Here is a 14,374-nt window from a genome sequence, read left to right as displayed (position 1 = left end):
GGGCGGCGGCGGGGCGGGTGTACTTCCGGGTTCGCACCTTTCTCCCTTCGCCGCCGCGCCCCCTCCTCCGCCGGCCGCCGCTACCCCCGAGCCCGCCCGCTCCGGCCCCGGCTGTCCGCGCCCGAGCCGCCGGCACGGGGAAGGGGGCGCCGGGCCGCGCCGCCCGTCAAACGCGAACGACGACGGCAGCCGCGGTAGAGGGAAGGGTGAAGGGACGAAGCCGCCCCCCGCGCCGAGCGGGGCGCGGGGCGCAGCGCCCCGCCGAGAGCCGGTAGCGGCCGGGGCCGAGGGACCGGCGGCGGGGACGGTGCGACAGCCCGACGCCAGGGGGCGGCCCGCGCCCCGCCGACAGCCGCCGCCGGATGGCGGTGACCGCCCGGCGAGCGGCCGCGGCCGGGAGGGGCGGGCGAGGACCGGCGTGGGGCGCCCGCGGCCCGGCGGAAGGGAAGGCCAGGGGAGGAGAGCGGACTGACGGCGGGACGGGACCCGCCGGGCGACGCGTCCGCTCCGAGGCGGCTGGGGAGCGAAGGATGGGGCGGAGGCGGCGCTCCCCGAAGGGTGCGGGGCTCGACCGCCCTGCGGTAACCACCGGCGGGGCGGGCTGGGGCCGCGTGTCACGCGCGGCGCCGTGTGCGCGGTGCGGGGGGTTTAACGCGAGTGGCGGCGGGGCCGCCATCTTGGATAGCTCCCGCCGCGGCGCGGGGTCGCGGCCGGGCGCTGCCGCCCCCGCCGGGGCTGCGGGGACAGCGCCGGGGCTGCGGGGACAGCGGCGGAGCCGGGGGCGCGTCTCTGCCGGCGAGGGGGCGGGCGGGCTCTCCGGGGCACTGTGACACGCAGCCCCGCGGCTGGCTCTGAGGGGCCCGCCAGGCACCGCGCGGGACGCGGTGCGGGAGAGAACAAATAAAGTGCCGAAATGCCTCCAACACGCCTTGCTCCTCCCTGTCCGGTTGCGCGCCCGCGGTTCCGCGTGGCCGCTGCCTCCGCGGTGAGGGTACGGCCGTGGTATCTCTGGGCTCCGCGGGCAGCGACTGCGTGAGCGCCGGCAGCTCCACTCGGCTGTTGTGTCACTGTAGTACACCATACAGCGGGTCAGATAATCAGCTATCGAATGAGAACGTGAATCTAAAAATAAGGAAATAGCAGCAATGCACGCATTTTTTCCAAGCTATAATAAAATATGCAATTGGCGTATATAAATAAATTTGAAAACTCTAAGTTAATTTTAATTTTAAATCTTTTTAGCTTTAAATTGAGGGAATTACCCATTTTAATCTGATAAACATATTATCTAAAGAGATTTGATTAATTTACTTGTTTCTCTCTTACCAATCATTAGCTTGTTAGTGATGGTGAGTAAATGATGTACGATGATCTTGCAGTGATGGGACAGAACAGTAGTGCATGCTACACCGATTTGTTTACAGATTTGACTCCTTTTCCTTATGTAACTGGTCTTGCTGTTCTTTTGACATAGGCCGTTCACAGGGCTGTGGTTTTTTTCCCACCTGTTTTGGAATCTCCCATTTTGCATAGAAATTGCAAATACGGAGAAGTGTCCTGTCATGGATAAGTCATCAGACACTAAGAAAATAGTTACAGCTAAATGTGGTTATAGTTAATTTAAATGTAGTTGTGTATACTTTCAGTGATATCTGGATATAACATTGTAATGAAGTGAAGTAGTGCATGTTTACTCTTCGATTGATACTTGTATGCTTCACATTTATTTTTTAAAACACACTACTGAGAAAAACAAACCAAAACTCTTAAAGCTTCAGAGGAGATAATACTGACAAACTTGTTTGAAAAATTATTTGTAATATATGCAGCTAAGCCATAGTTCTCTGAAGGATGATGATTTGTTTTTCCCTTTGGTATAAGAGTAGTAAGAATCAATGTTGAATTAAATTATGACCTAAATTATTAATACACCAGGAAGTCAAGTTTCGTTTGCTGTAGTCAAATGTATCATGTATGTAATGGCAAAGGTAGTGATTATATCTGATGTTTGTCCCTTGCAGTAGTTACAGAAATGCACCTGTACTAAAAACTCTGCCTGTGTGTGTAGATCAAAAGTAACTGCCTTCTACCCCAATCATTTTAAAATACATTCTGTAAAGGACATGTGCTGCTGTTTCACTTTTATCAAAACTTTTTTTTTTTTAATTTTAATTAATCTGAAAATTTATTAGCTGGCATGTACTGAGAATTTCATGAGAGGGAAGACAGTGATACGTAAATGAAGAAGGAAACCCCACATGCTCTCCCTCCTAGGCCTGAACAGCTGCAGTGTAGGCCATTTGCAGGATGCAGTGGTAAGGTCACACGCAGTGTTTCATATTGCATCGCCGAGCGCAGAAGTGAATTTTAAAGCCCAAGTGGTTAAGCCATTTGTTCCTCCTCTTTTTGTGCTCTCTAACCCCGTGGCAGCGTTTTGTTTGAGCGGCAGCTGAAGCCCGCGGCGCGACCCTCGGGCGGGGAGGCGAGGCACCGCGCGTCGCTCCGAGCAGGGCGCTGGGCCGGGAGGCGGCTTCCAAAGGAGCCGCTTTCCCCTGGGCGGAGAGCCGCGCATCCCCCGCGGCCGGCGGACCGCGGCGGGGCGGCCGAGCCGCCCGAGGGGTCGCGGGCGGCTGGCGCGGTGACCCGCGGGGCGCGCCGAGGGCCGGCGGCGGGCGCGGCCCCTCCTCCGTGGGCGCGGCGCTGTCCGCGGTGCTGAACCCCGCGGCCATGTTACTGCCGTGCCCGCCCGGCCCGGGCACTGCCGGGGGCGAGCTGCCCCGCACGGGTCGCGGCACGGGACCGCTCTCACTCACGGCCTTTATGTATCGCGCCGGTGTCGGATGCTGACAGCAAAATCAATGGCAAATACTACAGCGCTTTCTCCTTCGGAACACGATTCTCCCAGCAACACAGATTGTTTTTGTAGCCAACTTGGGAAGCTTGACGTTACCTATGTGAAATGGAAGCGTGCGGATGAAACCAGCAACTAGACGAGAACTTGTTATTCGTTATTTTTAACCACAGGTTCAGTTTATGAAAGGACATTCTGAAAGTGAATATCAAAACAGCATGTCATCAGTGGGAACGAAATAACCACTCATGGCACAGGGAAGGTTCAGGAAAAAGCAGGTATCCATTAGCAGCAAGGCAAACACAGGCATAAGGTTTTCTCCTTTTTTCCTCTGTTTAAAAAAGACAAATTTAGAAAGATGTGCTGTCTAGCAGATCCTTTTTTCAAAATTCACTTTAATGTGCTGCAACATCTCTACTACATGAAAAAAAATTAAAAGCTTTTTTTTCACCTTAGAGACAAGCATTCATTTTCTGTAATTGCACACTGGATGTTTCAAATACAGCTGCAAAATAAAAAGCAAATATGCTCCTCTGGTGTGATGTGTAGAGGCTGACAAAAAAAAAAAGACAAAACCAACATAGTTTGTTTCATATGGGAGGATAACACTTTTAAAAATATACATTCTAAAAATGTAAATTCTTCTAAAAATAGAATTAATTGATATGCAGAATGAATTGACCTTCAAATTAAAGGTCAGAGGTGACAAACCAGGACAAAGGTCATGCAGCTCATTTTCAAGCAATCAGTTTCTAGTTTTTTCATAGTTGAACAAAAGCTTAATTATACAGAAGAGTAAGGACTGTAATATTTTTTTAACTAGTGAATTCTAACAGAAACCTAGAAGTAGTTTTAGACAATTCCCTATTTTCTTGAATGTAGTTCTATTAGAGAATTATTTGTGCTCTTACTGATGCAAAAATGGGTCTGTCTTAAATTAAAATATTTAAATGCATTTCTTAAGTTAACATGTCATAATCCACCATCTGTACTTAATATTACTACTTCAGAGATGAGAGGGTTGTGTAGCTATTTTCTGATTTTTCCAGTGATTTTAGCAAAAAAAAAAAAAATCCTGCTTATGCTATTGTTTCAATAAAGTTAGATTGCAGGTCCATTCATTTTGGCATTCATGCACATACTTATCATTTCTAGCAAACCACTTCCCCATAATCCTACTTCCAGTTTGCAGCATTCTGTAAGTCCATATGGAGTAATTAGAGAGACCTAATACCTGACTGTTTAACTAGTATGTGTATGTGATTATTATTTTATTATATGCACTAAGATTCAGTGTTCTAACAATTTGAAGGTTCAGTGTTTATATCAGTAATATCACATTTAGACTAAACCAAGTTTTCATGAATATTTTGAAGGTATTTAACAAATATTCTATAGGCTGGCCACATGCAGTAAGGAAACACCTAAGGATAAGTAGAAGAAATTCAACTGTTAAAATTTGTACCCTCACTCACTAATAATTTTGTATCACATATTAGGTTTTTGCTTTCTTTTCAGATACTGTATGTCCTATACCTACTTCAGCTACTGATGTGTACATTGTTTATAAAGTTTTCTTTTAGAGAGTGTGAATTTTAGTTGTATATCACTGATGTTCTTGTTTACTTTTTTTTTTCTGGTTTGAATTAATAACCTATCTCCACTAAAGTTTATAAAAAGTGACCATTGCATTGCTTTATTTGTTCGGTTGTTTTAAACAGTAGCTCAGTCAGAAGCCATTGACATACAGGACTGATGTCTACTCCAGTTGAAATGGGAAGGATGTGCCTTCAACTATCCACTCTTCTAGGAAAGTGGATATTGGTGTTTAAAATACAGACACTCATCTGTTGTTTAACTTCTACAGTGTTTGATTTGATTATTTTAATGGACAATATCCATATCAGTACTTGATAAGCATATGCCAAAATACAAATTATTATAAAATCCATCATTAGTAGTGCTCTCAAGTAATAATTCAATGATTAAAAAACCCAATAAAAATGAAGAAACAAGATTCTGTGGTTTGTGGGTAAATAGAATATGCAAATAAGACAAAAGTCCTGTGCAAAGGGAAAGATATGTGAAGTTGTGTAAATTCCATCAAAAGAAGTGTTGATGTAAAACATCTCAGGAGATCTGAACAAACCATAATAAATTTTTTTAGAAAAGTAAACAAAAATTATTTTTTTAAAATAAAACTTGTAGTGCCATCACTTTTGATGGGGTGATGTTAAAATCCTACTTGGCTGCAGTATTTTTATAACCTAAGTGAAAGTAGTAAGTTATACAAATACTGAATTCAGCTTGTCATAATATTCGTTCTTAATTTGACCTTTAGCAGGTATTTTTTTCAGTACTTCATTTGGCATTGTTTTGTTTGCAAATAGTTATCAAGTGGGGAAATAATATCTTACTCTCTATATGTAATAAATCAGTGATCAAGCTCTGAAAAATGTTACATACCCATGATTTGAGAATTAGGGCTTTTAAAGTTATTTTCCTTACAAAGTACTGACATGAAGTAATTTAAGAAGTACAAAGAAAAATCCATCTGAAATCATGTAATAAGATCACAAGGTAGTTTTCTTATTATTTCATTTGCTGTATAGAAAATCAGTGGGTAGCAGTTTCAGATGCCCTTGCTAACAGTAAACTGGGAACAAAATGCTTTAAATATGTAGGAAGTAGAACAGCAGTGATCCATTGTGTGTTTAAAAAAAATCATGTTTGAATCACAAAATATTGTTTGAAACATACCTGGTTTACATTGCTTTTTAATTAAATAATTATGATCATTGCTTAGTATATGTATATTCAAATGCAGACCATAAGACATTGCAGATTTTACTAAATCAAATACACTAAATACGAGAATTGTATATAAGTAATTTCAATCCTTTAAACAAAAATAACCTTGTTCAGCATATTCCATTGTTAAGTATCATTAATGTTTTAAACTAAATAAATGCTAAATAGTTTTTATTTATAAAACAATTGTCAGTATAGTAGTAGCATTTCATTTTGAGGAGAAACTCTGATCCTAGAGTTGTCAGGCTTTCATTTGCTCTCATTCTGATATTGTGTGGAGTTCATTACCTTTTTTATTGCCCAAAAGAATCAGATTCCTAACAGTGGTGGAAGCACATTTTACCTTTCTTTGTTCCAGTTCTCACTGTAGTCAAATTATATTCTTACACATAATTAAAAGGTGTATAACTGGATGTTGGCTTGTTAACTTCCTAAAAACCAAGATCTGCTTAGCCTCTTTTATATCAGAAAAAAAGCATATCTGGGCTATTGCCTAGCTGTGTTATTTACTTGAAGCTGTAGTTACCCTCCTTCAGATTAGTGACAAAAGTGAGTGAAATTAGCAAAGAAAGCTAAGTTTTCATTTGCTGGTAGTTCAATTAATTTTCTTAAATCAGCATTGTGAAAATATTTTTAAATATCTCACACGTGCTTGCTTTTATCTTCACATGCTAGAAAAATACTGGTAATGGTGTATAAACAGAAGTGTGGAAGAAAAGCAAAGAAAAGTATGGCTAAACAAAGAATAAAATTGTGAGAACTTTCAACTTTATCCACCCTGTCATTACATAAGGACATTAACACTTGAGTGTACCTTTACAGGAAATCTTAACTTTTGTTATATATGTGTTTCAAAGTAACTATATTGAACTGAATGAAATGAAAAAGGAAAAAAAAAAGAATTTAAACAATGAAAACGTCTCAGGAGGAAACCCAGTATTTAGAATTACACATTGAAGAATCTGTGTAAAACATGTCAATTCAGAGTGTCAGACAACACTCAATTGTGAGGTTTCAAATAAAAATACTGTGTGCATAATGCTTCTATCAGCAATCAAGAACAGTAAATAAGGTTAATTTTTACTGACTGGTTCAAATGACAGCCAAGTTTGTTACTATATCTAACTGGAGTGTATGTATGTGTATATGGATACATTTTAAAAGCTCATGTTTTGTGCTCTTATTATGCTTGGGTTCTTTCCACAGAGTTTTAAAATTTTGTATACTTTGCAGCATTCATCCATTTAATTCTTCACTCCTGATGAGTTAACTGAAAGAAGATCCTTTCAACATTGGAATATTTCCCCCTATTCCTTTGCATCACTATTTTCCTTGTTCATTATAAAATAAAGGATTGGTGGGTTTTGTTTTCTAGTTCTTCTACTCTCTAATCATACGTACAGTACCCAGCATTCTTTAAAAAAATACTGCTGGCTTTACTCTGGAAGAAAACAGTCCCCTGGCTACCACTGTGAAAGAAACAAGTTTAACATATTAATTTTTCTTTTCAATTTACTTTTGGAGGAAAGTGTATGTCTTACTTAAGTGGAGTAACTATTTATGTCTGCTTTACTTTCTTCCAAACAATGTTTCAAAATCCTTTGGCAGCAAACCTGCTTAAGGTAATGGATTCAAAACAATCCATATCTCAGAGAATTAATTTTAAGTAGATGCAAACTTGCTATTATTTTTTACTGATTGATAAGTTGTCAAAAAATAGATTATATAAGCTGTAAAGTTAGTTGAATTACATAATGTGCTACTTCTAAGGGAAAGTGGATTACATTTGATGGGTGTCTGTCAGTGTGCCTTTAACCGATACTGCACTTTTCATTGTATTTCCTATTTTCATTGTATTTCCTTTCCAGCAATAATTCTATATGGTGTTCTCTTGCATTAATTTTCATGCTTACTGTTACAGTATCCTTCCACATGCTGTGAATGCCTAGTTAAAATAAGGACTGCTTTCAAAGCTAGTGACTTTTTCTTTGAAAGCATCTTGCTGTCTAGTACACAATTCCTCAGCAGCATTTATTTACTTACTTGCAGTTACAAAGTTCATGTAAATACCAAGATAGTTTCAGAAGTAAAATGCCAAAATAATTATTTGGTTTGTAAAGGCATAAGCAGGCAGAGGAGAGTTCACCATGAGCCAGTGCAGAGCCCAAACCTGCTTCCATTTAAATCAGGGACTGATTTTGTATGTCTTCACTAGGATACAGTAAAATACATGCCAGAATAGTTTCTCATTTAAACTATCTATTTACATGAGTTCATAGCATTGAAATGACCAGGCTCTTCTATACTAACACATCTTATGCCAAGCTTTAAGTATTGCATCAGGAAGCTTTTTGTAACAACTATAAAAAAATTAGATACCATTTTTCTGCTTAATAATCTATTATGTGACCCTCTAGAATATGTGATGCTTAACAATGTGTTACGAGATGACAGTACTGGAAACAAGAATAACTTGGACTTGTCCTGTTTTCTGCTACAGTTTTTAAGAACTGTACTTTCCTCCTTTGAATCCCAACACCACTCCCCCAAATACTTATTTTTAATCCCTTCATAAACTGAAGTAGGCTATGTTCCAAAGCCAAGAACGGATCGTTTACTCTATGCTTGCATATTTCATTATGTTGCATAAATAATGCAAGTAAATCTGAAAGACACAAAAGCCACATAGCCACAGGTTGGCAGAACAAAGAAGCAGATATAAGAGATTGGGCTTCAGTGCTTGAAGGTGTAAAAGCAGAGTTAGGTTTAATACTAGACAAAAGTCCACACAATTCCATTGGAAAACTTAGTTACTACAAAAGAAGAGGGACTGAATCAGCTTGCCAGTGTTGTTACAATGAAAATAAAGATTGTACCGCCCCCTTTTCCAATTTCTTCTGTTGGGAAGGATTCAGGATATTTGACTGTAAGGGAAAAGAAGTTAGGGAAAATTGATTCTCATTTGTCTTTGTTCATTCATCTGACTTTGGTCACTCCTGGTAGGATATCCAATTTTATTTTTTTGGTTTTTTTAGTAAGAGAGCAGGATAGCTGTCCAGATGTTCTCTTAAATTGGAAAAAAGACAAAATTCAGATTTCTCCAAAACAGAAGAGGATTGGGCTTATATCTAAACAAGTTGATACTGCAATTCTTTTTTCTTTTTGCATGGGTTTTAGTTAACATAGATTGTTCAAAAAGACAGTAGAGGGTGACAGGAGGAGAGGCTTGTGGCAGGTGAGTTTGTGCATGCTTCTATGTATTCATCCTTCATTTGTTAAGCAAACTGGACAGCCTAAGTAACAAGTATACTCCAAAACAAAGGTATTTTCCTTAATGCTTCATGCCGTCTGCAGCAGGTTTTTTTTTTTCTGTGTGATATTTTTGTTGACATTATACAAAATAAGCATGGCCTTTTTCAACTAGAGCAAAAGTACACCTTTAATGAAGTTTAAGTCAAGTCACACATCTGTATTTGTATGACTGATTTTGTTTAGATTGAGGCCTAGAATTTAATGTTATTACATACTATGCTCTGCAGTTTTATAAGTCTAAGTCTTTTAAATGCTGAAAGCATTTTTCTGTTGACACTCAAAAGCTGGCATTGAGTTACTATTTCGACCATGAAAAAATCCTGGAGAATTATTTTTATTGGCTTTTCTTAAATCATATACCAGGTATGACTTGATTGTTTAATATGTACAATTTAAGCATAGTAAAGACAACTCACTAGTTCTTAGGTTACCTACTGCAATTAAATATTGATAAAGGAAAATAACACCTTCCAATATTCTGCAAATCTATGTCTTTTCCCTCTTGTCATCAACTGTGTAGCTTTCATAAGAGACAAGTGAAAGGGGCAATGCTTTTACTGGTGCTGGGGTACGGGGGGGGGGGGGGGAAGCAGCACTTGATTTTTCTTCTTACACCTTGGTTATCTCTCTGTGGTTCTGATGAGCTAGGTAAGTCTCAAACAGTAGGTTTACAGGTCACTTCATAGAGTCAATGCCCTGGCATTTTATGGCCTCCTAATGAGCCGTTAAACAGGAGATGAGGTAATTAAATACGGTACTCTGGGACAGTGTACGCGGTACTGACTCCAGCTCTCTGATTTTAGGTTCCTCAGAAGACGATGAGGTCATTCAAGAAGGTCTCCTCAGGCTCAGGTCAGTCTTCTCTCCAGCGTCTTACGTGGCTGACTGTGTATCTGTAAAACTGAGGTACTTCAGCACTTCTGTCCCGCTGACTCTCATGAACATAATCATTGGGTGGGATGGGGTCGCTAGTTTTGTGCACAGGCTTCAGAGTTCTTGTTGGATGCAGTTTTGAATGTTGTGCTTCTGTAAGAAAAATAAACGATTACATAAGGAAAGTTCATTTACAGTAACCCTATGTCACATACCTGTCGCAAATTGTGGAAGCCCACGGGTTTGTATGAGCGCTGCGGGACCACCACCCCGGCAGACGCGCCGGTGGGCGCACACACCTCAATCACTGACTGAAATTTAAACTCGTGGAGTTATTTCCGTGCCGCTGTCACACTACCGCCACGCACCTCCTCCGATCGCGACGCCTCAGCAGTGCCGTCTGCCCAGCCCCCTGCTCGCCCGTCCGGCCCCCCTGCTCGCCCGTCCATGCCCCTGCCCGGGCGCCCGCCGTGCCCGCCCGGGGCGGCGCATGCGCGGGCCGGGGCGCGGAGCTCCCCGCGGAGCGGCGCTGCGCCCCCGAGGGAGGGGCGCGCGTCCCGGGGACACTCGTGAGCCCGCACCGCGGGACGTGCTCCCTGCAGCGGTGACGGCCTGGGACGGGCGATGGCAGGCGCCGGGTGTTGTGCTGGGGCGGGAGGAGCGGTCCGTGTCACCGCCGGGATGCCGCAGGGCAGAGCGCCTGGGCACTTGCCCGTCGGGGGAGGATGACACGCGCGTAAGCCGCGCTGTCCCGCCTGAGGAGACGGGCTGGAGCGAAAGCACCCGAGGCGCGGACCCGCCCGCTCATCGTCCTGCGCCTGCCGAGCGGGAGGGGAAGAGGTGACACCGGGCCGTGCAGCCGGTCCCACCTCCGGGGCCGGTGTTCCCTGCGGGGCGTTAGCCCTCTCAGACGGTCTCCTGCGACGACTTCCAGAGCCTCCCTAAATCCCCCGGGGAAGCGGCCGCTATCAGTTGCAAATGCGCACCTGAGAGACTGTTAATGTGCGTGAGACCACATCCTGCACCCGAGCTTTCCGAGTGAGCGCCTCCCGCGTTCTCCTGCCCGCGGATTCCGCGCGGGATCACAGTAAAATTGACAGTACTTTTTGGAGTCCCCCGCAAACCGCCGGCACGCCCAGCAGAGATGCACGGACGGCAGGGCGGGCCCGCGTCGCACCCACGGCCGCCGCTTCTGGTTCCAACAGAACGTGTTCGTAAAGCTCACGCTTGAAACCGCGCTCCGACCCCCAGTTCGAGCAGCGGCGCTTGCGAACCTCGGCGAGGGCTGCCACGTCCCCATGAGGGAGCAGGGGCGGGCTCCGGGCATCCCAGAGCGCCCGCCTTCGGTGTGATGGCTGAGGAGCGCCCGAGAAGCTAAAAAACCGAGCTGCTGCGGCGGGCGGGAGGGAAGGGAGAGAGGCGCTTTCGGCGCCCTGAAACTGCATTTGCCGAAAAGAGCCGCGGTTCGGGACGGGCGCGGTGCGAAGGCGCCTCCATAAAGCCTGTAACTTCATACCCGCAGTCGCACGTCGGGCAAATCCCGTCCGTGCTCGGGCCGAGCCGTGGCAGCGCGCAGTTGGGCCGGCGCTGTGTTTTGTTCAAAAAATAAAAAACAATTACAAATTGCATATTTTCTACTAATAATGCTTGCGATTTAAAGCGAGGGTAATAAGCCCGACCAGGGGAGCTGGCGGTGTCCTGAGCGCATCCGACCCTGCTCTCCCCGAAGGCGCGGGAAGGCACGCCGCCACGTCCCCGCTGGGAAGGAGCCGCATTTTCTAGGAAGTGTTAAACAAAAGCCCGAGGGCTAAACCCGGTTTTAGGGCAGGGTTGCGGGGACAGACCCGCCGCCTCCCGAGCCCTGATGGAGCGCGGCCGCTGGACCCCCGAGCCCCCGCGCCGAGCGGGCGCCCGACTCTGGCCCTGCCCGGCGGAGGAGCAGCGGTGGGAAGCGGCCTCCCGTCGTCAGGAGCGGCACGGCCGCGCCGGGAGCGGGGCCCGCCGGGCCCGTGGCCACCCCCGGCCTCGACCCGGGCGCTGCGCGGCGGCGGAAAGGGAAAGCGGCTTTGGCGCCCAAAATGTAGGTGAGAGGGTTTTGGCGGGAACAGCCCCGCACCGGCACAGCCTCCCGGCCGTAGGAGCGGCGGGAAAGGCCCCCCTCCGGCCGCACATCTAGGAAGAGTCGGTGTCGGTAGAGACCGTGTAGAAAAAACACGACGGGCATCTTAGGCGGTCCAACATCGGCGGGGCGGCGCCGAGCAGCCCAGGCCGGGCAGCGGAGGAGAGGGGGCAGGGGCGCCGCGGCGCCGTCCCTGCCCCTCCTGCCTGCCCGTCGGCGAGGAGCGCTGGCTGTGCTTTGAAATAGGAAGTGGTAGCAGCACCCCGAGCTCTGCTTTCAAGTGTAAAACACGCGTTTTGTTTCAAATGCACAAATGCACGCGGCTCCGTCGTTTGTTTGGATTTTTGTGGTTTTTTTGTGTTTTTTTTTTCCTGTTTTCTCTAGGTTTGGGGTTTTTCTTTTTTTTTTTTTTTTCCTTTTTTTTTTAATATGGTTTTTGTTTTGTTGTTTTTTTTTTTTTTGAGAAGGCTAGTAGTGTTTGGGGGGGGGGTAGGTTGTGCGGGTTTTGCCTTGTTTTGGTTTTGTTCAAGGGAATGGAAGAAACCGAAGTTAGGACTTTAAAAGCTTTAGGAAGGTGACAAATAGGAAATCCAACACCACTGGTTTTGGTTACATAGTTTCAAGCGAGCTCTTGCTGTGCATGTAGAAAGACAATGATTCCAGCTTCCTATAATTGTCTTTACCAAAATTAGCATCTGTTTAGCGAAATGTAAGGATAGAAATAGACTTTTTAAAAATGTAAACTATTACCAATTAAACTATTTTTTTCCACGAACTGTCTTGTTCCGTAGGGTTTTCTTACCTCTTCTCTCCTCCTTTCAGAATGAATTTTGGAGGGGTGTTGGTTGGGGTTCCTTTTTATGATTTTTAATTTTTTTTTCTTTTACCCGGAGAGTTCCCAGCTGGCAACAGCTCTCTACCTTCCACAAAACTTGAAAGGCTGATGTCCCTTGCAGGAAATTAATGAGTCGATAACATCTGACACCAGTGACCAGTCCAGTGACCCCAACCTTAATTCCACTAATACTGGAGGCCTGAAAATCTCAGTAAAGACACATTGCAAATCCCACCCCCCTCCATTTTACAAAATCTGCACTTATTTTGCAACCTAAGAAAAACTTTGCAACCAATATATTTACATTCATTTATTTGCGTGGTTTTGTAGTAGTTTATTTATTCACCGAAGAACCTATAGTGAATTTTCTTTTCACTGAAATTTCCTAACAAGACATTTTGTCCATTTAATGAACTCAATCAACTCGTTTGTGTCTGTTTAACCAATATTCTAGCCTCTAAGGAATTGTTTTTTTATACCGAATATCGGTAATATAAATCAATCTTTTAAAATAAAGACTTTAAAAACGTTATTAAAGGAGTATTTTCTGTCTTTTCGAGGCGAGGGGCATAGGGACGTTGTACTTTATAAATTTGCCATTCTGCCACAAGATATGTAGTCTTGGGCAGTTCAAGTAAAATGTGTCAGAATTGTTTTCTTCCGGTAGCCTTAATTTCTTGTTCATAACTGAGATTTCACGTGTATTAAAATTGCGTACATTTATTATATATTAGATATCGTCCGGGTCATAAGATCCAAGCATATAAAATTACTGGAGATTTAATATTGCAAAATAATCGCTATTGTAAGGGGGGAAAGGAGGTTTTGAGCCAAAAGCAGTAGTACGTTGCACGAATGCATAAGGCAGGTCAGTGTAGGAAGTCGACCTGCCTGTTGAAATAACCTATAGGAAATTTACGGTTGAAGACTGCAAAGGAATTTCAGGATTTAAAGCTTCTGCTCCACTTGTCAGGGTGCTTGTATTTGTACACTCTTGCCCACCCTCGCCTCTTTCTTGCAAACGATCACACGGAGCCTCCACCTTGGTGTTTCACACAGAAATGAGGCGCTAGCAGGGGAATTGACGCTTTCCTGAAAGGCAACAAAAGGAGTAAACAGGCCCATGGGGGCAAAGGCGTTCCCCTTAATTGGGCAGACTGATCGACGCCACTTCCCAAACAACAGCAAGTGCTTTGCAAATGCATAAGCCCCTTGCATTCAGGTTCTGCGCGGATCAGTTTGTTGCCTTGGCTTTTGTTTGTGTGTCCTTGGGATAAGAGAGGATGCTGGGGGAGGGGGGGGAGGTTAAAAAGAAAGTCGGAGTCCAGGTTTTTACAAGGTATGAGCAACGTTTAAAGCGCACACACATATATATATATGCATGTATATATATGTATAAATACCCCATGGAAAGACAGGTTAATGCGAGTAGGTGGTGATGAGGACAGAATACTTTCATCTGTAACTTTACACTAAAGGAGGTGGGCAGGTGGAAAAATAAAACTAATTCTCCCCTGTTTGTTTTTCACGTTCATAAAATATTATTTTAAAAGCGTTTGGCCGTGCGTACAGC

At 44.5% G+C, this 14,374-nt stretch overlaps 1 protein-coding gene across 1 annotated transcript in view; it reads left to right on the top strand.

Moving 5' to 3' along the window:
- LIN28B (lin-28 homolog B) overlaps nucleotides 1-14,374 on the top strand; it is a 94,795-nt gene that overhangs the window by 435 nt on the left and 79,986 nt on the right. Inside the window, exon 2 of the mRNA XM_053973962.1 lies at nucleotides 9,778-9,826. Coding sequence (XP_053829937.1) covers nucleotides 9,793-9,826 — 34 coding nt within the window. The 5' untranslated portion in view covers nucleotides 9,778-9,792. The remainder of the gene's footprint in view (nucleotides 1-9,777; nucleotides 9,827-14,374) is intronic.

This window comes from Vidua macroura, chromosome 3, assembly GCF_024509145.1.
Source record: "Vidua macroura isolate BioBank_ID:100142 chromosome 3, ASM2450914v1, whole genome shotgun sequence".
Lineage (NCBI taxonomy): Eukaryota > Metazoa > Chordata > Aves > Passeriformes > Viduidae > Vidua > Vidua macroura.
The sequence above is the reverse complement of the archived record's forward strand: the minus strand, read 5'-3'. Positions and strand labels throughout refer to the sequence as shown.